This window comes from Indicator indicator, chromosome 15, assembly GCF_027791375.1.
Source record: "Indicator indicator isolate 239-I01 chromosome 15, UM_Iind_1.1, whole genome shotgun sequence".
Classification (NCBI taxonomy): domain Eukaryota; kingdom Metazoa; phylum Chordata; class Aves; order Piciformes; family Indicatoridae; genus Indicator; species Indicator indicator.
The window spans coordinates 6,131,255-6,157,538 of record NC_072024.1 but is presented as its reverse complement, the minus strand read 5'-3'; the positions used below and the strand labels follow the sequence as shown (position 1 = coordinate 6,157,538).

The window sequence follows — 26,284 nt, the reverse complement described above, 5'->3', positions numbered from 1 at the left end:
TCACTTGTGGATGGCAGAGAACCCTCTTTGCAGTTGTATTTTCAGCTGCACACAGAAGTCACACCATGGCATACCCAGAAAACCCAGGTGTTACAGAAGTACCCTCCGACTCCTGATGTCTGGCAAGAGGATCTGAATCCTGACTGAAGTGGGAAGGAAGACACAAAGAGAAGAAGTCCTCCAAACCCCAATAACCTTCGAGAGCTGTGGGGACAAAGGGGAATGCAGAAGCCAGTGACTGCCCAAAAAGCTGGGGCATGGGTGCCCTCCAGAGGCCACACATTCCCTCCAAGCACCCAGCCCAGTCCCATACACCCAAAGAAGCCTCTGGTGCCCCACTGATGTTTCTGGGGAAGGCAACAGCTTTCAGGTATTCCCCTGGCAGCACTTCAAAGCTCATTGAGGGAGCATCAACAACCAAAAACCTCCAGAGGAATTTCATGGCAGCTCTTCTGCGGGAAGAAATAAGTCAAGTGCAAACAGTGTCCTCAAGGGCTTTACAGAAGAGCTGGAAGAAGATATTTTTCAACACTTGAGAGGACAAGGATGTGGCAAATTTATTCTGGGGAGAGCCCAAAATGAGAGTGGCTGGTGAAAATAGCTATGGTTGGACAAGCAGCTCCTACCAGCCCCATGCCCTTTCCCCAGGGCAACCTGCACTTGCAGGTGGGAACTGCCAAGGCAGGGTGGCCCCAAACATGTCTCTCGGTGTGCAAGTCAAGGTTTCAATCCAGGATGCTAGAAAAAGTGGCAACAGAGAGCAGCAGAGACTAAATTATTTCCTTTAGACAAAAAATTTCTTTAGGGGCTGTCAGAGCTCTGTTTCCCCACTGCCTTAAACAGCTCTGCTCCAGCTCTTTTGGGGAACTGAAAGCAAATCTCCTAGAGATGCTGGCCCTGGGAAGCAGAATCCTGCCTCTGAGTTTCAGTGTTGTGCCCAGCAGATTGCATTTCAGTGAATTGCTGACAGAGAAGTCTAAACACCAGCTGAGATTTCAATTAAGCAGCTCCAGGTTAATGCCACAGAAATGGATCTCCCACAACACTCCAGAGCCTGGCTGTAGCACCTTGCCCTGACCAGTGGCAGCTGCTGGAAGAGGGGGGCAGAGGATGGGCAGCATCACATCAGCAGTGAGGATGAGCTTCATCCACCACCAGGGAGTGAGGGCTGTGCATTTGGATCATGTTCTGGTTTTGCAGCTCTTTTTGGCAGTTTGCAGAGTATCTTGGATACCTAAAGGTGACAAGAAAGCTAGAGGAACATTGTTATGGGGAAGACCTCCAAATATGAGGCTATTAGGTTATTTATTGCAGCCCTCACTACAAGAAGGATATTCATGTGTTGAAGCAGGTTCAGAGAAGGGCAGCAAAACTGGTGAAGGGTCTGGAAAACAAGTTTTATGAGGACTGGCTGAGGGAACAGGGGTTGTTTAATCTGGAGAAAAGGAGGCTCAGGGAAGACCTCTCCAACTTTCTTCTGAAAGGAGGTTGTAGCAATCTGGGTATTGGTTTCTTCTCCCTAATAATGAGTGAAAAGATGAGAGGAAATGACCTCAAGTTGCACCAGGGAAGGTTTAGATTGGATATTAGAAGAACCTTCTTCACTGAAAGGGCTCTCAAACAGTGGAATAGGCTTCCCCAGAGAGGTGGTTGAATCCCCATCCCTGGTAGTGGTTAAAAGAGGCAGATATGTGTTGCTGAGAGACATAGTTTAATACCAGACTTGAAAGAGTTAGGTACTGGTTGGACTCGATGATCTTAAAGGTCTTTTCCAACCAAAATGATGCTATGATTCTATTCTATATCTATTAGATATAGATATTATAGATATATCTACTAGATATATATATCTAGATATATCTAGTAGATATAGATATATATCTACTAGATATAGATATTCTATTTTATATCTACTAGGAATGTTTGAGATGAAAAGACTCAATAACACATTTGAGACTAACATGCAAAGCAATAGGAGCAATTTGATTTTGAAATAAATGCAAACTCTAGTTTTGCTAAAAGTACAGAGCAGGAAAGCTGAGGGTGTTCATGTGGGAAATTATTGCTGAATTAATTTTTTCACCTTGTGAGTCAAACACGAAAAGTGAAAGCACCAGGAAGGTATTTTGCAAGCATCCTCTCCTTTGTGCCTGGAAAGTATTTTCCAAATATTTTATGGTTTGTGCCTTCCCCTTTTCCTCAGCCCAACAGCACAAGCACCAAGTAGGGGAAAAAAGAAAAAAAAAAAAATCTTCCTTCAAACGACATTTTTCCATCATGCTGAGCTGCCAGTGTCAGGGATAGGTTTCACGTTGCAATAATCACACAGCTGTTGAAAACAAAGGACCATACTTACGTATCATCTATAAATGTTATCCCAAAGTATTCCTTTTCTTTCAGGTTGAAGTGTGAGGCCACCAGATCCAGTAACTCCCGAGACAAAAGTTTGGGCTATTGAAAGAATAAAAACCATTTGTTTCAGTTCAGGCCTGTCATACATAATAAAGTTTTTCGCTGCAAGTAGTGACATTGGTTTTACTGCACTTACAGCAGGAGGGATTTTTCAATTAAGAAAATACTGTGTACTAGTGGAGCTTGTGCTTTGGGTCCTGTTATGGGAATAAAACATGCCCAGAAACACAGACTTTTCTTCCCTTACAAATTACAAACCCCCCACTGACACAAGGGGTGCATTTCATAGGCTTTATGAATTTTGGAGAAAGCAGAGAATAAAAACTGACTGCAGAACTGATGGCAGGCATTTTGCCCCACCCTGCACCAATGCTCAAAGGAAACCTTCCTGCCAATCTGGGTCTGAGAAAGGGGCTGTGTGCCTGACAGCACACCTGTTCATTCCACTCTTGAGTTGGTCTAGATAAGAAAGAACTTTTCTTCAAGCAACACCTCAGCATCAGCCCCCAGCAGCATGGCTGAAGAAAACAAGCAGAGAAATCTGGCACTGTGCTACCAGTACTCAAAAGACTGTACCTGAACCAGCAGCTCCAAGTTCCTGTCATCGAGGAGATGCACCTGGCAGTGCCGGCCTTCTGTCATCTGCAAAGACAGCAACACAACCCCATGAGGAGGAGCAGGGTCCATGGCTTCCCTGGCTTGCAGCAGCCCACGTGCAGCTTGGCGGCAAGGGCAGCCTGTAGCAAGCGTTTAATCTGCACAGACGAGGGAACCGACTCCTAACTGGAGCTGAGCGTCCTTCTCCAAGGACTTGGTCTGAGGAGCTGCCTTAGCACTCCCAGCTCACACCAAATCAGCATTAAGGGTGCTTAGCAGCGCTCAGGATCAGATAAGAGTGACATAAGTGCCACAGGAATGTAATGTGAGGATGAACCAGGCTGGCCAGTAGCATAGCCACCAGCAGGAGCAATGACCTCTTGCTCCACTGAGGAGCAGAGATGACCCATGAAATCCCCACCTATCCAACCATGCTTGCAGATGGGTCAGCCTAATTTGGCCCATTGACAGACGACCTGTTCTCTAGTCTAGGTGGAATCTCTACTAGCAGGTGAATGCTCTTCCTTGGATAACTCTTCACAAGCATTTGAAGTCATGGCCTCCATAGGGTTCTGATGTAGATCCTTGCACACGTCAAGACAGGTGCTTAAACCGGATGCTTAAGAACAGGATTAGCCTTGCAACCTCTAACATTGTATTTGGACCACCCTGGATCCCACTTTGTGTCACATTTATCTCTTCTAAACATGTCTTTCTCTATTTAAGAGAACAGCAATTCAGAAATAACTGCACATTATGCCCTTTGAATATCTGTCCTTTGAAATCCAATACATTTCCACAAAAGCTTGTACATTATTTAAAATCTGTTCTAATTCTGGACCTCTTGCTGGCTTTGGCAAGGACCAGCTTCACAGCTCTCTCTGGGTGAGAGCTGGTGGAGGAAACCTGGCTTTTATATTTATTCTCCCAGCCCCAGAGTAACTCATTTTCCTGACGGCACAACTTTCTCACAGACTATAAATTCTGAGCTCTGAGCAGCGGCTGAGGGTGGTTTGCTTAGATAGGGGTTCCCAGAGGGATTAAATGGCAACACACAGTGGTTTCTCCTTTCACATCCCTCTGGCTCTGCAGGAATAGGGACAAGGACAGGGCTGAGCTCTGCTGCCACCAGTGCCCTCTCATCAACTCCCACCCTAGGATGCTGCAAATGCAAACCTTAGAAAGACTTAAAACTAAATACAACACTCAATTGCAATATAACCAAAGCGAGACCTCCCAGCCTCCCCCAGCCCTGCCCCTGTTCCAACAGTGTGGCTGTTTGCACAGCGAGGGCTGCCCAGACACAGCCTCTTCTGTCACCAGTCAGCCATAAGAAGCCAAATTAACAAAGCTTTATTGTTTCAACTAATTGAGCTCATTTTGACCAAAAGCTGAGAGAGGGAGTCCCCTCCAGAGGAGCTCTGCAAACAGGCCAGAGATGACTGTCTGCAGGCACAGCTCTGCCTAGTGTCTGGGAAAATGGGACTATGGCACATGTGGCACCAGCGCTGGCAATTTACAACACTTTACATATGTGTCATCACCTGGCTCATCAGAACAGCAATACTGCAGAAGGAGTCCAGCTGGAAGAAACACTTCCCTTTTCATTTCTGCTGCTTCTGTGAATGGCAATTTGTGGAGAAGTGCCAGGTGAAGAGTGACTTCTTGTGCACACAAGGCTGCAGAGCCCACATCACGGAGACAGCAGCCATGCCCCCCACGAAAAACATTGTCCCACCCCATGGTAGTGCACCCCAAGGAGACATCATCCCAGAACTGCACTAGTCCACACTCCCAGCAGGGTACCACTTCCAGCTCTTTATCCTTCAGGTATTGGAAGCAAAGCTGTAGTGTCCTGATTCCAACTCCCGGTGCGCTCCCTGTGATTTATCCGCTCAAGCATGCTGCCTGCGGCCCTAAGTCCATTATGATGTGATCGTGGGTCCATTTGTTCCTGAGAGCCATCACACAGTCATAAATAAGTTGCATGTTATCATCAATTAATCATTTCATCAGCACACCCTTCAAGGTGGTGAGTATTTCTGGCTCTGGCACACTGTTACCAATCTACCCCTGTTGTGAAGTGCCTGATCCAATAGTGTTTTTAAATCATTCCCCATCTGTTGCTCGGAGATAGCACAAAGGTTGCCATTATTTAATTTCTAGCTGCTTTAGCTTTCACCCAGTGAAATCACATTAATCACTTCTGACTGTTTTAATTGCCTCTGTTGTCTATCGTTAAGTAAAAAAGGTTTCCATTAGAGCAAACACATCCAGAAAGCCTTGTGCTGAGAGAAAGGAAGGTTGCGGGGAAGATTAAAACATAGAAGACATACCAGCCATAATCTGCACTTCTATTCAGCTGTCCAAGGTAATTGCAAAGCTCCTTAAATGTAATTAAACATCATGACACCCCTGAAGATAAGCAAGATAATTAGCCCCTATTTTATTAATGAGCAATCGTGTGGACGCAGTTTAAAAGTCTGGTTTACAGCTACAGATAGCATTTAGCACCTGAGTCTCCAGGAATCTTGTCTCAGAAGAAATCATACAGCTGCTTCCCAGGGTACTGGACAGCTCAGTCAAGGAGTTGCAGAAGATACCAAAGTGTTCAGTGATAAAGCACTGTGAAATGTCATTCCTGTGACAACCCTGTCAGCTCCCCAGCTCTCTGTGGCCATGAGCTTCTGTCACCTCAGGAGCACTGTTGCGTGGTAGGAAATAACAGCAATGTCCAGGGCCACGAAATGTCTGCTGCTGCCTGTAGCTCAAGGAAGAGCTCTGCCCCCCAAGCCCATGCATGCACACCTGAGGGCTACATCCCTGCCAAGATGCTTTCTCCACCTGGACTGAGAGGTACAACAAGGATACTCACTGCATGGCACTGGAGCCCTCTCAAGGCACGTGAGGCTGCTGGGGTGACTACCAGATTCGCGTTTGCAGGCTCCAGCCCGTAAACAAAGTCATGTCAACTAGGACAGTCCAAACATCAGCCCTTACCCTCTTCTTACAGACTCAACACTTCAGCAACCAGCACCCTGGTTTTGCAGCTGTGCTAGAGCACACTCCAAATATCCCCACCCCATTCCTGATGGGGCAGAGAGCACTTCACTTGGCTTACTCTGTACTTACAAACACAATTAGAAACAAATCACTCCCAATTACTATTACTGAGCAACACAAGCCCATCCTTCCTCAGGAATGTCACCCACCACAGAGGTCATCTCCAGGAGACAGCTCACATGGAATTGCCACCCTCTGCAGGCAGGGCTCTTCTGTAGAAGACAGCACTCACACTTTGCAAGCCTCATTTGTACAGGGGTCAGAACCAAAAGCTTCAGAGGTTTTTGCAGCCCCCAAGACCACTTCACAAGCTTTGAAGTATCAGTCACTTTCCACTCATCCCATATTGTCCCAGAGCATGACAAAACTGTGGTGCAGAGATGCCACACACTCCACCATTGTCATGGAAGTGTAGAATCATAGAATGATTTTGATTGAACAAGACATTTCAGATCATCTATTCCAATCACTAACCCAGTGCTGTCAAGTCACCACTAAACCAGATCCCTCAGCACCACTTCTACAGTCTTTTAAGTACCTCTAGGTGTCAATGGTCACAGGTATCTGCGGTCTGGTCCTCATCTCTTTCCTGAAGAAAAGCAGGAGAGCTTCATAAAAAGGGCTTCACCTCCATAATATCTCTGGATATATAAAGGGGTTTGGCCAAAGGGGTGTGGAAGAGAGCTTCCAGCTCAGCAGCCAGAGACCCTGAGCTCCTGGAGCTGAAGCAGCAAAGGGCTTGTTTTTAAACTCTCCCAGTGACACCAGTGTGATTTATTTCCCTGCAGCACACAGCTTGCAGGCCTATTTCCTCAGGTCTAGGAAGAGACTTGTAACTCTTGGGGTGCTGGGTTCCTCAAAGACCCAGCACCCTGGGAGCCCCTCACAGATACATTTTCTTTCCTCTTTAAATTCAGTGCTCCTTGCTAATCTGAACAATATAATTGATTTCTTGTGTTGTTGGGCTAATCCATCAGGAGATGAGCACAGCTGTCTGGCTCAGTGAAGAGGTGGCATGAGCAGCCTTGAGATTTACATATATATATATATATATATATATATATAAACACATCTCTGATGTGTTCTGTTTATTCTCATTGATTTTCTATTGTCTGTATCAATGAACAATTTTGTTATGTTTTTGCAACTTGCCCCTAAGTTGATCTTTTCAGCAGCTATTTTTAAAAACCTGCTCATAATTAAGCTATTAGCCAGTAAAAGAGGTAGCAGCATAAAAATCCATGATGTATCCCTGTTATCTCATCTCATTCCCAATAGGAAATTAACAAAGTGATGTAATGCACAACCCCATTTTTGGGAAAACCAGACTGAGATACTGGATTCATATTGTTTCCCGAAGTCACTTGTATGCTCTGCACACAAGCAAGCAATAAAACCTCACAAATGGAGGAATAAAAAGGAGACAAACACTGCCTGATGCAGAAATGCAATTATATCAAAATATTGCAGCCTGGGCAAATATTGGCAGCAGGCTTTCAGCAACAATCTGATTTACTCAGATCTTCAGCACAAAAGGCAGATAATGAAGGAGAAGAAAGACACAATTCTCAGAATCTCCATGTGTGGAAAGGATGAAAGCATAGGGGGAGAAAAAAAAAAAACAAACAAACAACAAACCCAACAAAACCAGGCAGATTTTCCAAAACATCATTTATTAAAAAGAAAAAAAAAAAAAAAAAGACAGAAAACCCCCAAACAACAACCAACCCAAAACCCAGAACCAACTAACCAACAACACAAAAAGCAACCCCCCCCAAATCCCTACAACTAACCAAACCAAACTAACCAAACCAAACCACTAACCAAACCAACCAAACCACTAACCAAACCAACCAAAAATCCCACAAAACCAAACTATTTCTTGGCTCTTTAAACCAATTCCTGTTGTATCCTGAGCCTGAATGTTTATTTGGGGAAGAAAATAACCCAACATGTGCAGGATATTTATGCTGTTTCTCTGCAGCAGAAACATCCTCCCTGTTCAAAGCTGGATGTTACATGCAATATATTTAGACATCCATGAGTGTGTCATCCAGGCAGGAAAAAAAAATAAGAAAAAACAACAGCAACACATACAAAAAGACAGCAACTTAGATGGAGTGTAAACAGGAAACCTCTAAAAAACCAAAAAGTTAGGGACAAAAAAAAAAAAAAAATAGAAAAGCTGACAGAATAACCAATCTCCTGAAGTGTAGTTTAGGAATGGGAAATCCTGAAGAGTTCAGGTCAGAAGTAATCTGGAGTGTGCTGCACTCCTTCCAGACTAGATGTCACCTCCCAGAACCTCAGTTCTGGGACATCTCTTGGCATAGTTGTTTGTATCTGTCACTGACTTCTATTTTTAAGCCTTTGTTTGTTTGTTTGTTTTCAGGTCTGGAGTCTTTGCTACTAGGGAAAGCCAAAAGAAACCCAAACCCTATTAAATTCTGTGCCCATAGAAGAGAGCATTATACATGAGCTGTACAGAGACAAAATTTGGAACTGTTTCCCCTATTGAAATGCTCTGAGGTCTGTGCATACATCCCAGCTGCTCTCATTCGAGATGTGCCATGATTTGAGCTTCAGCAGTCCACATGCAAATGCTTCTGGCACAACCACATCGCTCTGATAGGCAACTGCAACCTGCTCAGGGATGGGAGGGCTGTGCAAGGGTCTTGCATAGCACGAGGGCAAAGTACAATGGTTTTAAGCTAGAAAAGGGTAAATTTAGGTTGGACGTTAGGGAGAAGTTTTTTACTATGAGGGTGGTGGAACATTGGAACAGGTTGAGGCATCATCCCTGGAGGCATTCAAGGTCTGGTTGGGTGGGGCTCCAAGCAACCTGATCTAGTTGGGGATGTCCCTGTTTACTACAGGAGGATTTGACTAGATGACCTTCAGAGGTCCCTTCCAACCCTGTCATTCTGTGATTCTATAATCCACATAAATACACACTACTGGAAGTTTAAAACCCACTCCCCAGTCCAGGGAGGGTTCACATCCTTGACAGCCCAAACTCCCTGAGAAATCTTTTGAAAGCAGCAGACCTCTTCCCTCAGCTCTTCCCTTCCTCTCAGAATAAACCCTTTTCCCCAGGCATGAGTGTTACTGAGCACCATCATGAGCTCTGCCTGGAAACCACCTGAGTGTGACACCAGGGATTCAATCTAAAGTGCACAGAACTGCCTGTGCATATTCTTTCCATAAGCAACTTGCATACAAAACCAAACTGGATAAACTCCAGAAGATATTACACAGGAAGTAAAACTGCACTGATGCATCTAGTAATGAGAGAGAAAAAGGAAGCATTTTCACTACCTAAGTGGCTGGCACACAACCCTTAAACCAGCAGTTTTAAAAGTGAGAAATCTGGCTGTAGTGCGTCTTTAGAACATGGATTGTGAAAACTGGCTTGTTTATTTCTGAAACAGCCTCATCACAGTGGCTGGAGCAGTCAGAGCACTAAAGAAAATCATACAGATTATCAAAAGAGAAAGAGCAATATTGCCACAAGATGCACATGTCAGTCAGGAAATGCTGTCCCTTTGCCATGCCAACCCATTCTGCACAAAGCCTCTGGCATGGAGGAAGGGGGTCTCAAAATCCTGCCATCTTGCTTTTAATCTGCTTTGCAGGTGCATGAGCCCAGAGAGCCAGCCCTGCACTTAAAAGAGAATTTCACCTCAAAATCCCTACCTGAGCTGCAGTTAACCAGCTATAAAGCATCACCAGTAATTTCCTGTAGTTTTTTTTTTTTCCCCCAATCCCCTTTCTGTAAGTCATAAGCCTGTAAGAGATTTCAAAGCTTAGTATTGAAGCCCCAATGGTGACCTCAGATTTCATCAGCATTTAGGTGGTAGGGGTTTTGGTTTTGTTTTGTTTTTCCTTTGGTCCTGAAGGCATTTAGGATCAGATCCTCAGCTGCCTTGGATCAACACTGCCTGGGATCAGCACTGCGTCATTGACTTTGATGCAACTGGACGGCTGACGGCTGGCCCCTAAACGTGCACTGCTTGACAAAAATATGAAATAAGATGCAAGAATGTATTGCAATGTGGAGCTGCCCTAACCAGGCACATCTCAGGAAAAGAATAGCCTTTGCCTGTCCTTCTGGAAGGAAGGGGCCTGCATACAGCTGGGGGAGGAAGTGGGGGGGGAGGGGCAGGGAACCAACAAAAAACCTTATAACGGTTTAAATGACCTCAGAGTTTCCTGGTGTGCCTTTTGGGAGAGCAAAGCCTCAGCGTGTTCCAGCACTTGGAATCACTCAGAGCTTTAAGGAATAGGCAGAAAAATAACAATTAAGGGATTTGTTTAAGAACAGAAATTCTCTGGAAACTTTAAGGACTTGTTTTAAGGGCTCCAAAAACTCCTTGCGCATGCTGCTTGTGAGCCTGTTTGCAGCCTGAGGTCCTTCCCCACCCAGTGTAGGTGATGGTCACCAAGTATCCCAGTGTGGGAGGTGCTCAGGGGAAACAGATGGGTGGGAGGGTTGGAAATGCTCCACCTGCCCACAGATGACAATCTGGGGAAGGGAATCATGCTCCCATGCCATTGCCACATCATGTCCCACTGTTTATCTCTCTATCACCCCCGGGAGTGTAAGAACCCCCAGGTGATGCCTCTTCTGCATGGTTGCCCTCTCCTCAAAACCTCCTGGATCACTGATAGCTCCTGCAAAACATAAAGGGTTGGCTTTGGGTCCAAAGCCACAGGTTTTCCCCAGTCTCTACCCATGCCAGCTCAGGCAGCCAGTGTTCACAATGCTGTGCTGCTGCAGCCTGGCTCAGACAGACACGATAAATTTGCCATCATCCCTTCAAAGGTGATAGCAGAGCTTCCACCAGCTTTAGTGGGGGCAGATCATGTCTCCAGACATACTGCCTCTCCTTCCTAATTCTTGAATCTTAAAGAAAACTTGGGCTGAAGTTCTGCCTCCAATGTAAGTCAATGTGTTTAACCATTAATTTTAATAGGGCCAGGATTTTGCCTTAAATCATTTTTAGCTTGGTATTAACCTCAACAGAAAGCAGGATCTGCTTAAATAGCCAGCAATGCAGTCAAGTGGCTGACTACTTCTTCACTCTTAATGCCACCTTGTAGGACCCATCTCACCTAAAAGTGGCTCCAAGTACCACCTTCATCCTTCCCCCCAAGGCTCTACAGCCCACCCTGGTTCTACATTTTCCCATCCCAACACCCACAGCAATTTCAGGGACTGTACAGAGCCATTCCCAGCCTCAGGATGTCTCTGTGTTTCTTGTCTCAGGAGCAGGCCAGGCAGGAATAGACACCTGAAGATCCAACTGAGTATGACACAGACAAATGTTTTACTACAAGCCTGGCTGGAGAAAGCTTAAATGTAAGCTGGTACAATTGCCCCTTTGATGCTTTCCATGGATATGTTTGCTCTGCTGAAGTTTGGCACAAAGTTGGAGATAAAACACAGTGCTGGGAACAGGGGACCAGGAAGCTGTCCAGGTTCCATGGCACCTTCCTAAAATAACCATGTGAATTGAAGATAGGATGAAAACACTGACTCCTGCAGAGCATCAACTGACTTTCATGTAAGCCCTACCAGCTGAGCCAGTAAAAAGCTCTGGCAAAGCAACAGCCCAAGTGCTCTCCCTCACAGCAGGCACTGTGGCTTTTCAGGGCCAAGTGCCAACAGCCTTTCTATTCAAGTCTCTTTTTTCTCCATTTTCTCTGCTGTTTCTCATTGCAGAGGATGGTGAATCTAAAGGACTTCTTCACTTGCTTTATGGATGGCCCTGCCCATGGCAGGGGGGTTGGAACCAGATGATCCTCGAGGTCCCTTTCAAGCCTAACAATTCTATGATTCTGTGGTTTGCTGATTTGTACAGAACAGGCACAGCCTCTTGTGGTTATTAGAAAGATCCCACTCACTAGAGGAGGTCATTTGGCTTTAATCCTCACACTCTTCTCCCAAAAATACTCAAACAGGATGCTCAGAAATAATGAATGCACTGATGAAAAAAAAAACAAAACAAAAACAGCCCCCCACAAACAAACAAGCTAAAAAAAAACCCCACAACCCTAACAACCAAAAAAATCCCCCAAAGTTAACAAAAAAAAAACCCCAAACCCTCAACCAAAGAAAATATCACCCATGACCAGAAAAACCAACCACCCACAAACAACAAATAAAAAGCCCCAACCAAAACAACAACAACAAAGCAAAACCAAACCAAAGGCTACAAAACAAAACCAAAAAACAACCACAAAACAGAACCAAAAGCAGTGATGAATGAAAACCTGGGGAACAAATCGATTTGGTCTTCCTCAAAATGATGAATACAGTTTTCCCAGCCAGAAGATAAAGCCCTTTGCCAAGAGGAAAATATACACAGGAGAACTGCTGCTTCTTGGTCTCTGCCAGGAGCATGCAAGGTGAAAAATTAACCTCACTCCTTCCTAGAAGGAAAGTTTGCAGTGTGGCTGCTGTTCCTGATGCTACTGTTTGCAGTTTCGCACACACAGATAAAGGTCCAGGGGTCGTTCACCCACGACCTGAGCACCAGCAAGAGTGCTACAAACACTCAGGCAGCAGCAGTTCCTGCAGCACAGGGAGAGGGATGAACTGCTGGAGAAGAGCCTTCACTGACTGTTGGCCCCATGCTTTTCAGCTGACAAGCAGCATCCAGACAGCATTTCACCTCCCCTGACACTGCCAAAGGCCACAGGATCTTGCTGGCAGTGTTATCAGCAGACGCCGAGTCCCTCTGACAGAGGGGCAGAGGTTAGCCACCTTCTGGAAGGAACAACCCCCTTGTTACATCAGTGTTCTCCTTCAAGTGTCTCCTGCTCAAAGCTGTAATGTTTCTCAAACAAGTCATGTCACTCCAGGAGTGCTGATGTTACCATTCCTACCACCCTGCGATGCCTTTCAACTAACAGCAAGAACAGAGCAGACAGGCAACTCCACGGCTAGGCTCAGAGGGAAAAAAAAAAAAATATCAGGAAAACGAAGAGGAAACAATCAGTGCAAATCTGCCACAAATATCAAGTCAATGAAATACTTCATCCAACATCTGCTTTCCTTGGCAGAACACAGCTAATGAATTAGTGTCTGGGGAAGACAGGCTTATCACCAGCAGCACTGAGACACTGCAGTCAGGTCATTACGAGGCACAAGCCCATGGTGATGTTTTGTTCCAGTGTAATCCCCTAGGAACTCAGGGGTGGAAGAACGGGAATAAAAAAAAGATCCTGCAAGATCAGAGAGCTTTCCTGACACTACTCAACAGGCAAATGTGGTGTGAGCCCTGAAAAAGGGCACTGCATGGAGCCAGCAGCATCCTCTGCCCTTGAATGAGTGGTACCCACCATGGGGCAGGACCAGACACCTGTCCTCCTGTGACCTGTTCTGACCTTCATTCCTCAGCCAGAAGGGTGGAGGCAAATCAGTTAAGCTCCTGCTTCTTTGCTTAAGTCTCTACAACATGAATCTCAAGAGATATTCTGTGCAGAGCTTCTGGTAACTTTTCCTGTGTTTTATTCCACCTCAGAAGCAATCCCTGACCACTTGAAACAGAAACTCAGCTTTCCCTGTGATGGGAATAACTACAGAAGTCTAAAAGAAAAATCCCCTTAGGGTTTCCCATCTCTGAAGACCCAAACCCTGCCCTCAGTAACTTTTTGCCTCTCCCTAGCTCTGAAGCTCTCCCCTGTTTCTTCGATGGCTTTTCACAGGCTGTTCTCCTCTGTTCCCCCACGTTTCACTTTTTCATTGTCTTCTGCACCCCTGCTCACACCTGGATGAAATTTTAGAAGGATGACTCTTAAGACCGGAGACACACACAAACAAAGCCTGAACCAAATGTCTGCCATCCTCTCTTGGCAGCATCATGTACTCCGAAGGCATCTTGCATCTCTTCCTCTTCTGCCCCACTGGGATCTTTGCACCCAGCTCATCCCCATCCTGTCCCCATCCTCTCCCTGGACTTTTCCTGCAACACTCATGCTTGGCAGGAGTCCCTCAGGAAACCCAGACACCAGCCTTGAACAGACATTAGGCAAACAAGCAACGAAAAAAGAATTTAAAAGGGCTGTACCACAAGTCCATATGAACTGCCTTGGAGCCTGTAACTCAAACAAAAATGCAAGGAGCCAATAGCCCAAGAAAAGCCTGAAATCCTAAGCTCCCTAGAAGAAGTCAAGTTTATGGCTATGGGTGATGTTTCTGTGGTGTTGCTGGTGGTGAGGAGCCAGCCTGCCCAGCCACCAGCACTGTGCCAGGCACTTGGGGCTTGGACAGATTTGGACTGCCTCATGCTCTGCTTTTAAAGCAAACCAAGCTCTTCAGATCAAAGGCTCTCTCTCAACAGCCTGTAACGATCTCCATGTGCACTGCTGCATCTCCAGCGCCAGCCTCTTCATGAGGGTTTGTTTTGGGGCAAGAGGGGTGGGGACCTTACTGATGAGACGTTTAATGCTGAAAGGAGCTACTGTACCCGGCACTGACTGCCTTTTCTAAGCACTTATGAATCTGTGCTTTGTTCAGCTTAAATCGTATCTCAGAGCTGCCTGTAACGGTGATCTCCAAAAAAGAGTTTTCTCTGCAATCAGAAATTACAGACCCCCTCTCTCCAGCTGCAGCAACGTTACCAGAGTCAAGCTTGGCTTTAGCGCTTTCCCAAAGCAGCTGAGGCAGTACTTAAAACAAAGGCAGGAAAAAGCAGCTGTAAATGCTGGGAGTAAACAAGCAGCTCCTTATCTCCACAACAGGGTGCAAAAGATGCTAAACTATTTTTATGGACTGATCTTTCAGGGCAAAGAGAAGAATACCCGAGACAGTTTCAGCCTGCACTAAAGTAGTGCAAAGCAAACTGATCTCACTCCTGATTTCCCCTCTCCTCCACACACACAGCTCTCAGCTCTGCATGATGTTTTAGCAGGGGCACAACAGAACAGCACTGAAGAGTGTTATCTGTTGCTGCAAAGCATCAGGAATTAAAATATAGCCTCTTACCTCCAAGCCACACTCCCTTGCTGGGTGAAAAGGACTGGAGAATCCCAAGAAGTGCTCAGCACTTGTTTTCTGTGCATTCAGGCTGAGGGAAGAAGGGAGACATGGTTCCGGGCTTCTTCCGTTGCCATATAACCTCAAGGAAGTAACCTTCACATTTGTTGCTTTGATTACAAATTGAGAAACAAAAGCTTTTCCAGCCTGAGTCAGGAGACATGGGTAGTGGAAATGTGATTGTTAAAAATGGAGGGGAGCTGGGAAAGCATTACAATGATGTGGGATTTTTTTCCTTTGTAATATTAACCCCTTTATTATAAAACAAACCCAAGGGAAAAACCCATCAGTTACCAACTGCCTGGGGCAGTGACACCTTACTGTGGGACCACAGTTCCCTGCCAGATCTCCAGCACTGTGGCAGCCAGCTGAGGATCCCCATACCAACAGCTCTCTGTTTGTTGGGAGCTGCCATCGCCCCTCCAGCTCTTCCACCCTGCATATCCCCATCCAGTGGACAGAAGGAGCCTTTATGCTAAAACTCGGCATGGTGCTAAAACTTCAAACCACTCCCACTTTGGACCCCTGGTATCAGGGGATTGGCCCTGCAGCAGCAGAGCAGCTCACCTACTGATCTGAAGGTGCACAGTTAAATGGAAAGAGCCAGAGCTTGTCTTCTCAGCACACCTGCCCTCGATTCTCACATCTCCACAATCTGTGGCTGCAACAGACACTCTCAGGTACAAAGTTTCACTGGATTTCCCAGAGCATGTTTTGGTCCACTGGCTCTAATGTGGGCTACCACACGGCATGGAGGGAGCCTGCATGTGGACAGTTTTACACCTTTGGCCATAAGGCTGCATTTGTTCTGGGGTCAGCATTGGTCTCCAGGTGTGCAGTTTACTGCTGGTAGAGGTGTAGGAGTCAATCATCTGCCTGCTGTTCTGCTGCTCCCTTGGCAGGGCTGCTTTCTGTGTGCAAAACACCAAGTTATGCTTCACCTCCTGGATTTCTTCCCCTCTGGCACATCAACCCACAAAAGGCTTCACACACCTCTGGGCTTTGATGCAGCAATGTTAACTGTGTAACTGTGTCAGGCAGAGCACAGGCATCACACCAAGGCACCAAAGCTGAGCTCTCCTCCAAAAGAAATGTCAAACAATTATACAGCACTGCTTTCCCTGAAAACAGAAAAGGAAAACAAATCAGGAAACCAAGGAACAGTGCACACAAATCCAGGAGGCTTTAGCCTCTAGAGCTCCAACCTGACCTCCAGGCAGGTACTCAGGAGGCACAAATCTTAGACTGACACATCTATTTACTTTGAAATCTAGAATACAAGCCTGTCCCTCCTTCACAAACACAGCTCAGCACTATTAATCTCCTTTTGATGTGGGTATGGGTACCCAAAGCTTTCAAATCACATCACTGACTCACATCCTTTGGCTGCATGAATTACGGTAGGTAGACTGATGCCAAGGGAACAACCCAGCCCAGGACCACAGCATCCAACATGGGCTGGGAGATACAGGCCAGGAGGAACATTGTGAAATGCTACCAGAGTCAAGAGCAGCTCTGGACACATATGAAGACATCCTCACCTGGGAGGGAAAGCAACCTCTTCCTTTTAGCTGAATGCTCCCAAGTGAGCACTGACTTAGCACAGAGAAGACAAACTATGAAGACTTTTCCACCCTGATTTTTATAAGCCATGCACCTATTTTAATAGGGGGGAAAAAAATCAGGTTCAACATCTGAAAGAAACTAGCTTGCTTTTATCAGAATGAGAAGCAACAGCTTTGGGATCAACCTTTTGAAAGCACCTTGGAGATGAATGGCTCCCACTTCTCAGAGGTACTTCTCTTGGTCTAGCTCAACTCCCCCAGACAGAAAGCTCTGTACACCAAGTGTTTGAGGCCAGCAACAGGCTCGATTAAGCTGCAGAGCACTGTGCTAAGGCAGAGCCTTAAGAAAGCTGCTGGGAAGAGAAGCAGGGCTGCCTGGTCCATAAATTCAAACTGCATGAGTCAGCCCTGCCCCCCCCCAACCTGGGGCTGCTTCCCTAAATCCTGACACCTCAGAAGCCAGCTCACCTCAGCTACCCCAGACACATGGGATGCAGTGAGGTGCCAGAGGTGTCTTGCCCTCTTTGTTTAGTGCAGGGGAACCAGCTTTGATCAAATATCCCACTTTCAAACAGCTGCAGACAAAGAGGTGAGATTTTTCCCAAAGTCACTTTGCAAAAGTTAACATTCTCACAGTCAGACTACAAAACCTCTCCAAGCAATGCTCACTTATCACAGGTTTCATGAAAAAACATAAGCTGGTCCCACATCAGGCAAAAGGATGCCAGGTCAGGTCCTGCCAGCAGGTCCAGACTGTGCCAGTAACCAAAGGGGTGGTAGCTGAGCCAGTTTTGGGAGAGTATTTCAGTGCAACGAACTTGTATTTGTCTCCAAAACAGACTCCAAAGCCCCAAAATAAAATGGAAAATAGACGGTGAGTCATTTTTCCTTAGAGAAATGACGTGGAAGTTACCTGGGTGGTGCCAACTTCTGCCCTGCTGGGATAACCACAGGGACAGGAATAGCTGGAGGAGGGGAAGAGCATAGCTCCTCAGAGAATCTGGGGCTTCCAAACAAACACAGACCTGTGCTGTGCAATTCAGCTCTGCTCTGGGTTACAGATAAATTTTCTAGACAAGAAAAATTAGAGCTTTAAAGAAATGCAGCATGCCCAGAAGAGGTTTCGGCAGTGGGCAGCTGTCAGAGCAGCAAGAGTTGAGCAGGGGAAACTCCCTGAAACTCAGGGGCCACAAGAAGAGCTCTGAGATGGGGTTTGTGGGTGGCAGTGCTGCAGCAACTCAAAGGCTCACGACCCTACAGTGAATGCGGCACTCACTCCCCTGCCTCTCTGAATAAGGTGAGCAGGTGCAACGTGCTTGATACTAGAGAGGAATTACTCACTCCCACTTTCGCTGTGGCTTAGCCAACACCATCTTGCATGCCTGCTAAGTGCACCTGCCCAACCACATTCCCCACGGATTTCATCTACACAGCATATTTGCTCTCCCAAAACAGCACTGGCAACCAGACACGTCCAGTCCAGAGTCAGCCAGACAACTCTGTGCCCTCTTTGCCCAGGACAGCCATCTTTCTAGAAAGATTGGGTTTTGTTATTTGTTTACTTGCTTTGTTTGTTCCCTGTCTGTTTAGAACCTGTTTTCCTCTCCTGTTGCACTCCTGCTGCCCCTACCTGTTTGCTTTCCCACACTTTCTTGCAAGCTCAGTTTGGAGTACGGGATGTTTTGACACCCACCTGAATGGGGTCAGAATGATGATTTTCTTGTTCTCTGATCATTCTCTTCTCTTCCCTCTCTTGCACAGCCTGTACTTTTCACACTATGTAATTCTTATCCTCTCCTGCTCTTCCAGCTTCTTCACTTCCATCACCCAGTCCTTTGCCTCCCCCACTCATGCACAAGAAAGTAATTGGCCTACAGGAGGTACCAGCAAGCATGGCCTTCTCCACACCACATACCCTCTTCCCAGCTAACATCACCCTACCTAGAGACCACTGGCCCCAAAAAAAGTAAACCCAAGATGCTCAAAAAGCAGCAGTAGCCATGCAGTGTAAGCAGCTTCCCCATCACTGCTCCCAACTCTGCTGGCACCACACACTTCCACCTGATAGCAAACAGGAAGATGGACGCTGGGACTCCCATCACCAGGACAAGTTGGAAAAGCAACCTCTGAAACATCACAGTCTTTAATCTGATGTTGCTTGGACTATCAATGATGGCTTTTAATAGCTAGAAATAGCACATTCAGGCTATTCTCAGCATTTTGATGACCCTTATGCTCCCCCACCTCTCCTTCCCCTCCAGAGCTGATGCACATCTCAATGAATGGCAGGCCAATTAGCAGGGAAAAGCGTACATGTGTATTTGTGTGGGGGAGGGTATTTTAAGCTAATATATTCCTGTACTGAGAGCTTTATCCTCTTTGCAGTCTCTGAGAATGAACTGGCCTCCATCTGTACAGAAGATTAGGAGAATTGCTAATCACTAATTATGACTTAGAGGTTTTAAGAGCAATGCAGACTGTACAAGGGTGGCCTGATTTTTTGGAAAACGAGGAGGCAAAGATAGTGCAGTGTTATTTTAAACATGTGGATGGTCCATCCAAGATTGCAAAGAACTTCAGTGACAGCACTAGCAAAAGAACTGAGAGAAGCTACAACTCAGAACAACAAGAGAAAAAGTATGGAAAAAAAACAGCACGTGCCTGTGAACCACTTTTAATTTACCTTTTCATAAGCCTCTTGTCCAGTCAGAGCAAGCTGGGCAGCCTCTCTGCACAAGACCAAAATGGAGATTTATCCAGGCAAGCTCATACAGTGATACCTTTATACAGGAGTCTGCTTCTGGAAAGCAGTGCCAGCGACATTTGAAATCTAACGTATTTTGTGAACTGCATCAGATCGAAGGGGGAAAGAAAAATATTTATACAGGCCAGAGGGGTTAGTGAATAGAAAGCACTGTTTGAAACTGGCACCGTGACACCCTGAAGGAAATGAGATGAAGTTCACAGTCTGGATGTGAAGTTTGCTAGGGAAGAGGGAGGAGAGGTACAAAAATCATATTTTTGTTTGAATCAACTTTCTCCAAAAGAAAACGTTATATCATGAGCTCAAATGGAAATATGTCTGGCAGAAAGCTTTGGAAAGCTGCTGTTAGAAGCAGGTAAAGCCAAATTTAACTCTAAGCCATCAGGAGGCAGTGCCCAAAGCCAGGCTTGTTCACAGTTCTGTAAAAGACTCCTCTGAAGTCCCAGCCACAGAGAAGCCTCCACATGCCATGTTTGAATGTGATGGGAGTTTCAAGCAGAGCCAAAGCTCTGCAGGTGACATATGAGTAGTGTCACAGCATTAGATCCCCTAAAGAAAAACAAGTAGAAGGAAGCAGTTGGAGCAAAACTTTTCCAGAGCAACTGATAATCCCCAGTGCCCAAGCTGAAATCTTTGAAGGGGCACATATTCAGCATCCTCTAAAAAGGTCTTAAAAACTGTCTTTAGAAAGCTCTGACCCATAAGGATGCCTTGTGATGTTTCCTCTTAGCATCGTTCCTGGAGTTTGTCCGGTGCAGAGGAAGGAAAGCTCTGCTCTGCCCTGACAACACAGCACTCCCCTCCCAGGCTCCTAAACCACTTTTCATTGTGAAGAGGGGGGTAAAAAAAAAAAAAAAAAAAAGGCATCTCCAGTTTGCTGTCAGCATTTTTTATAATGCCAAGTGAAGGTGTGGTGGCAGAGGAAACAAGGTCCTCACTATCCAAACGAACTACGTTAGCACCATAGGAAACAGAAGTCAACTGCTTCCTCTCTTGCTTCTCCACCCCAGGTACGTATGGGATGGACACATGGTCAAAGCTTCTTAATTGTGCTTCATCAGCAACACTTTTTTTTTTCACTTCACACAGAGGAAATGACCTTTCAGAGGTTAAAAAGCACTTGGTCCAAAAAAAAAAAACAACCCTGAATTCAATTCACAGTTTTACACCATAGAACTAGATGATCAGTGTAACTGGATAACTTAACTGCAGAGATGCTCCCATGCCTGGTTTCAGGTCCAGCAGATATCAACCACAACGTGTCATCGTATTCTGTAGGGAGTTTGGGGCCTGGCTGCCTGGTTTCTCTTCTGCAGTGAGCAGACTGAGTGACATGCACCTAACCCTGACACTAATGCATTCACTGGACCAGTATTTAATGTTTAAGAAGTTCCCTGAAGTTCCCTGCATTATTTACTATGAGGGTGGTGGATCACTGGAAGAGGTTGCCCAGGGAGGTGGTTGAGGTCCCTTCCCTGGAGATACTCAAGGTGAGGCTCAACAGGGCTCTGGGCAACCTGGTATAGTTGGGGATGTCCCTGTTGACTGCAGGGAGGTCCCTTCTAGCCTGGGACTACTCTGTGATTCTACAATTATCAGATAGACCTGGATGCAATTTTTTCCTTCATGCTTGAAGCATCCGGGCTAATGAGGAGTGACCACCATGTGGGACATAGGAGTGAAAATTGATACTCAGACCTCAGAGGAAGAAAAGCACCAGAGTGAAAGTCAGGCCAATGGTAACACCAGTAACTGAATGTGGGATGGATGTTGATCCTGAAAGTTTTTGGCTTTGCCATTGCTTATTAACCTCACTCATATAAAAATTTCACTTTCTATTTTACTGCTCTATAATTAGACTGAAGACAGGTGGCCTATAAAACCAGCATGTGGAGAGCCCTGCCAAAAATCTTTCTTTTGGACAAAGAGTCAGAACACCCAGAAGTGTCACACACTCCTACTGTGGGCATCAGGGGGCTCTAGGAAGACCACCAAAGCCTGGCTAGCAGACCAGAGCACTGTGTGCCAGATGTTCACAACAACAATACAGCCCTTGCTGCTTTCCCTGATAGGAAATGGGTACCCTTGTATGAAAGTTTCTGTGCTCAACCCTCATCTAGGATTCTTTCCAAGCCCTGGTAGCCCAAATAACCCATACAGAGTCAGTGCAATTCCAAAGATCTGCATCAGCTATCCCATCAGCTATCTCCACAAGCCTCTTTTTCTAGGACAAGCTTTTGGATGTTCTTCACCGTGGAGAAAACATGGTGCTCCCTGGCATACAACCCAAGCACTTGCAGAGAGGATGAATTCACATACCATACAGCCCTCCTCCCCTCCCAAGGGTTCAGAGGTTATTAGAGTGAAATGGGACACCTCATCAGCACTTTGGCTCACAGGCTCCTCCAGATGAATAGGCTCTGGGCAAATCGAACATCCCTTCCATTTGGCAGATGAGACAAACGATGGCAAGCACCCTGGAGCAGAGACCAGTTTGGGGGAGTGCCAGAGCTTGGCTTGCTGGGCTGGGACTGAAGTCCCTACACCATTAACTGGATGAAACAACAGCTGGTAGGATCTTGGAGGGTGTTTCCACATACGCATGCTAGGAACAAGGCAGCTCAAGAGGTGGTGACTGACAGAGGCTGGTTTGTTCTTGGTGGTGGGGGGGTGCTTTTTGTACTTAAAGCTGCTAAGGCAGGTAAAAGCTTTATGCTGGCAGAGAGGATTTCAGCCTCCCCTGGCCAGACAGCTCTGCACACGTGACCACCCCTGCACCTGCCGACTCAGATGCAGGTGAGAGCCCTGCGTAGAAGCACAACAGTCTTACAGCTTCTTCATGATGGGACTCAAACTCAGGTCTCCCATGAGACTAGCAAGAATTTTACATCTAAAACAAGAACAACCAACCCCCCACTCCCCCCACAGTAACAAACTCAGGTACCCTACTGGCTTTCCTTTTGCCACGAGAATGTACTTGCTACCAGTGTCCAATTCAACCAAAAGTAGCCATTGACCCTCAAAACAACATTAACCTCAATTATGGATCAAAGGCACCTGGTGCCTCCAGGGCTGACCAGCAGCAAAAGTGCCTCTCATCTCACCCTTCTCCACACACTCCTTACACGTAGCTCAGTGACAAAGTTGTGGCTTGTTTCCTGATTTGTTACACAGTGCACAGCCCAAGAAGTCCTCAGAGAGGATAAAAGTGTAAATGTAGTCAGAAGAGCCTTTATTTGTGGTACTTTTCATGCCTGAAATACAAACCCAAGGAGCTGCAGAAATACGAACATTCTTGATGAAGCCAAGGTTGGAAATGACTTTGCTAAGCACCTGTCCAGGGGCCAACATTAATAAAAACACCGGGCAAAAACCTGCTTTCATGTGGCAACAGGACTTCAAGCAAAAGCCTGAGAAAATAAACCATATCCTTGGAGGGTAGGAGAGTGTTATATCCATCTTATTGACAAAGAGCAGGGGCACAAAGAAGGAAGACAATTTGCTCAAGATAAGGACCTATGGTAACGATGGGACACAAATCTCATGTCCAATATTAAAGCCTAGTCCCACACTGCAACATCCACCTCAAAGTAACAAGTCCATGGAGAGCTCTCCACTGCTTGTTTTGCTCATACATTGCACCACTGAGCCTGAGGTAAACAAATGTAACACAGCATGGCTCACAGTACAGCTCCATGTGCAGGGGTCATCCACCTACCTCTAGATGTTCCCATAGCTTGACGTGTTTCCAAGAAAAAATGGAAAAACAAAAATATTTGATTCATCCTCTCTTACAGGGCTCCAATATCCAAACAGAATGGTGACATTTAATGCTGTGTGCTCAGTTCCACACCCAATGGACTCAGCCAGAATTCTGCCAGCGGTTTTAAAAGCAAAGAGCCAAGACTTCAGCACAAAAAGCAATGTCTTATGCAACCCAACAAGGAAGAGCTGCAGGGCATTCTTTCAGCCTCCTGTCTCCCTTTAATACACCCCAAATAACCATTAGGAAATTCCTGACATTAAAATGTGAGAGTCACCTTGTTCCTGCCTGGTTTCATCTCCCAGGGATGACCCACGGAGTGCTGAGCATGGAGCAACATCATTACTACATGTCCCCAGCAGTCTGGCAGTGCTCTCCTTACGGCTGTGACACACTGGGGGCAGAGAGGGGCAGGGGAGGGGCACTCCCCATCCACCTCCCTTGTTTGAGAGCTAACTGGAAAGATGAGAGATGACCAATCTCCTCTTTCTACCCATTTTCACATCCCTACTTTACGAGAAGCATCACTGACTTGTAAGTCTGTGTGTTAAAGAGAAAAGACAGATTAATCCACCAACAGCCACCAGGGCACAGTGTTCCAAATGTTCCAAAACATTTTGTTTTGGAAAAAAATAAAAATAATTCATTTCACTTCGAGCCATCCATCACAGAATTGCAGCTGAACAAGCTGAATATAGTTGTTGTCAGAGCTGGTCCTTACTGAGCCATTCTTCCAGCCCTGGAGGGATGGGATTTGCTTCCATGGGGATGCAGCAGGGAGCACAGGCAGTCTGAGCTCCATGCTCTTTACACAAATGGAATAAAAAAATAACTCCCACACAGGTACAGGTGTACCTGGATTAATTTACAGAGAAAGAAGCCAAGATTGCATCCCCCATTTCTTCAGATCAGTAAAGGTGGACAGATGGGGAGCATCCTGCCTGTACTCCTGCATTCCCTAACTATACATGATCCACACTCCTCAAGTGATACACGTCTCACATATATCCCAAAATGTTTACATCCATCATCTGTACAAGATGCATTCAAGCACTTGGAAGCACTTCTGTCACTATAAAGCTGCTGTCCCACTCCTGGTCATACCTCAAGCTAAGTAGCAACAGATCCTTTTGGGATTAAATAGGCACAGATGTCCTTTTAAGCATGACTTTCCCATGGAAGTTACATTCTGATGGTTCTGGAGATCCATTTGCTACAAGCCATGTCATTCTCTGTATTGCAGCACACCAGGGAGAAGGGGGAAAGAGCTTTGAAATATTCAGTGTAGTCTAGCAAACACTCTGCCTGGCACTGTGATGGGGCACACGTCACAAGTTTACACATAAGACAAAAATTCAGACATGCAAAAATAACCAACTGGCAACAAAAACAGAATCCAAAAAGAGTGACACCACCCTAAGTGCAACTGGATACCACAGTAACTACCAGTACAGTGACGTGGGCTATTTTTCCTGTAGGAAGGGAAGCCCCCCAATTGTTGTTTCAAGACTCATTGCAGCCCCCCCCCCCAAAAACAGAGTACTACCCCCTCATAACCTGCCACTGCCCAGCATCATAAACAGCAGAAAAAGCCACAGTCAGGCTCTCCTGATGGTAGCCCAGGCTGAGAGCTGAGCTCCTTCCCCCAGATCCCAAGCAGATGGGACAAGGATGGTGACAGCAGCAAAAAGGGCTCCGGGGTGCTGTGATAATGGGTGTGGGGAGAGTGTCAGTTACCAAAACATTTTCAGATAAACTGGCTGATAAAACCCAAGTAGCATAGAAATTATCTCCCCCAAACCCTGAATTCAAGGCAGACACAGAATGCCGGCTGTGTGGCAGGAGTGTTGGACATCAGCTCAGACTCGGGTTATAAAGCTCCCCAGCAGGGCTGTGGGAGCTGTGGCTTTGGCTTGTTGATGCTCCTCACCTCACCCGTCCCAGCTGCCTCAGCCCGTCCCAGCCACCTCACCCGGGGTGTGTGCACCCAGGAATCAGACAGGTGAGTGAGCACGTGTCCCTCAGGCGACAAGATACTTTCTTCTTACCAAACCTGGGGTCGTAACCAGGGGATTTTTACCTGGTAGACATCCCGGAGGCCGCACCATGCTCGCAGGGCTTGCCGGCATGCCCGCAGCCGGGCAGCGTACCACCTCCTCAGCGCGGCCACAGTCACGGTCCAGACGAAGCGGCTGCCGCTGAACAGCAGATCCTCCACCCCGCACATGAACACCGAAGCCATGAGCTGCTCCGTCGGCGAAACAGAATCCCGTTCCCGGCTGGCTGCTGCTGGCTCTCGCTCCCTGGTTCAAACGCCTGGCATGACGGCAGCCCGGCTTTATACGGCGGGCGGAGGGCAGGGGTGTTGCACAGAGCCAGGGTCAAGCCTTACAACAAACTCCTCTTTCACAGCGCTTCCTGGGCAGCTTCCCAGGCATGCCCCGGCGCCTGAAGCCCAGCCAGCGGCTGCAGTGGCTCAGTTCTACCAGCAGCTCACACAGCAGCCTTGTCCTTCTTAGCGGCTTATATAAATCTCCGTTAAGCTCCAGTAGCTACCACTATGTTTTCCTATTAAATTTTAACCCCTTTGCCATATGCCCTGACAGCAACCCCGTTTAGCTGCCGCAGGAGGAGAAGACAGCGGCTCGGCAGCGTTAATCGGTGCCGCACTCCAGCGAGCCGGGCAGGAGCTCTACAGGCAGCTCCCGCCGAACGCCCGGCGCTATCTGCCTCCGACACCTCATTATCTGCCAAGGAGGGAACAAAGCTGTCATCGCGCTCTCCCGGCTGATCCCATGCTCAAATTCTACACTAGAAATCCTATTTTTAAAAAAGCACCTCTGGGAACCAACAAGTGGAGGAATGGAAATTTAAAAAAAAAAAAAAAAGAGAGAGGAGCAGAATGCTCCTGCAGAACTAGATGCACTAACTTCACTCCCAGCTCGAATCAGAGCAGATAGCTGCAGCAGAGAGCCATCTCTGTGCTACACAACCACAGAATGGTGGGGGTCAGAAGGTGCCTCTGGGGATCATTGAGTTCAACTTCCCTGCTGAAACAGGGTTACCCAGACCAGGGT

The 26,284-nt window shown here is 46.6% G+C and overlaps 1 protein-coding gene across 1 annotated transcript in view; it reads right to left on the bottom strand.

Annotated features, from left to right (window-relative positions):
• FRMD4B (FERM domain containing 4B) overlaps positions 1 to 25,449 on the bottom strand; it is an 87,426-nt gene extending 61,977 nt beyond the window's left edge. Inside the window, exons 1-3 of the mRNA XM_054387338.1 lie at positions 25,288 to 25,449; positions 2,989 to 3,054; positions 2,357 to 2,451 (exon numbers count right to left, since the gene is read on the bottom strand). Of these exons, the coding sequence (XP_054243313.1) occupies positions 2,357 to 2,451; positions 2,989 to 3,054; positions 25,288 to 25,449 (323 nt within the window). The remainder of the gene's footprint in view (positions 1 to 2,356; positions 2,452 to 2,988; positions 3,055 to 25,287) is intronic.
• Positions 25,450 to 26,284: the final 835 nt, after the last annotated feature.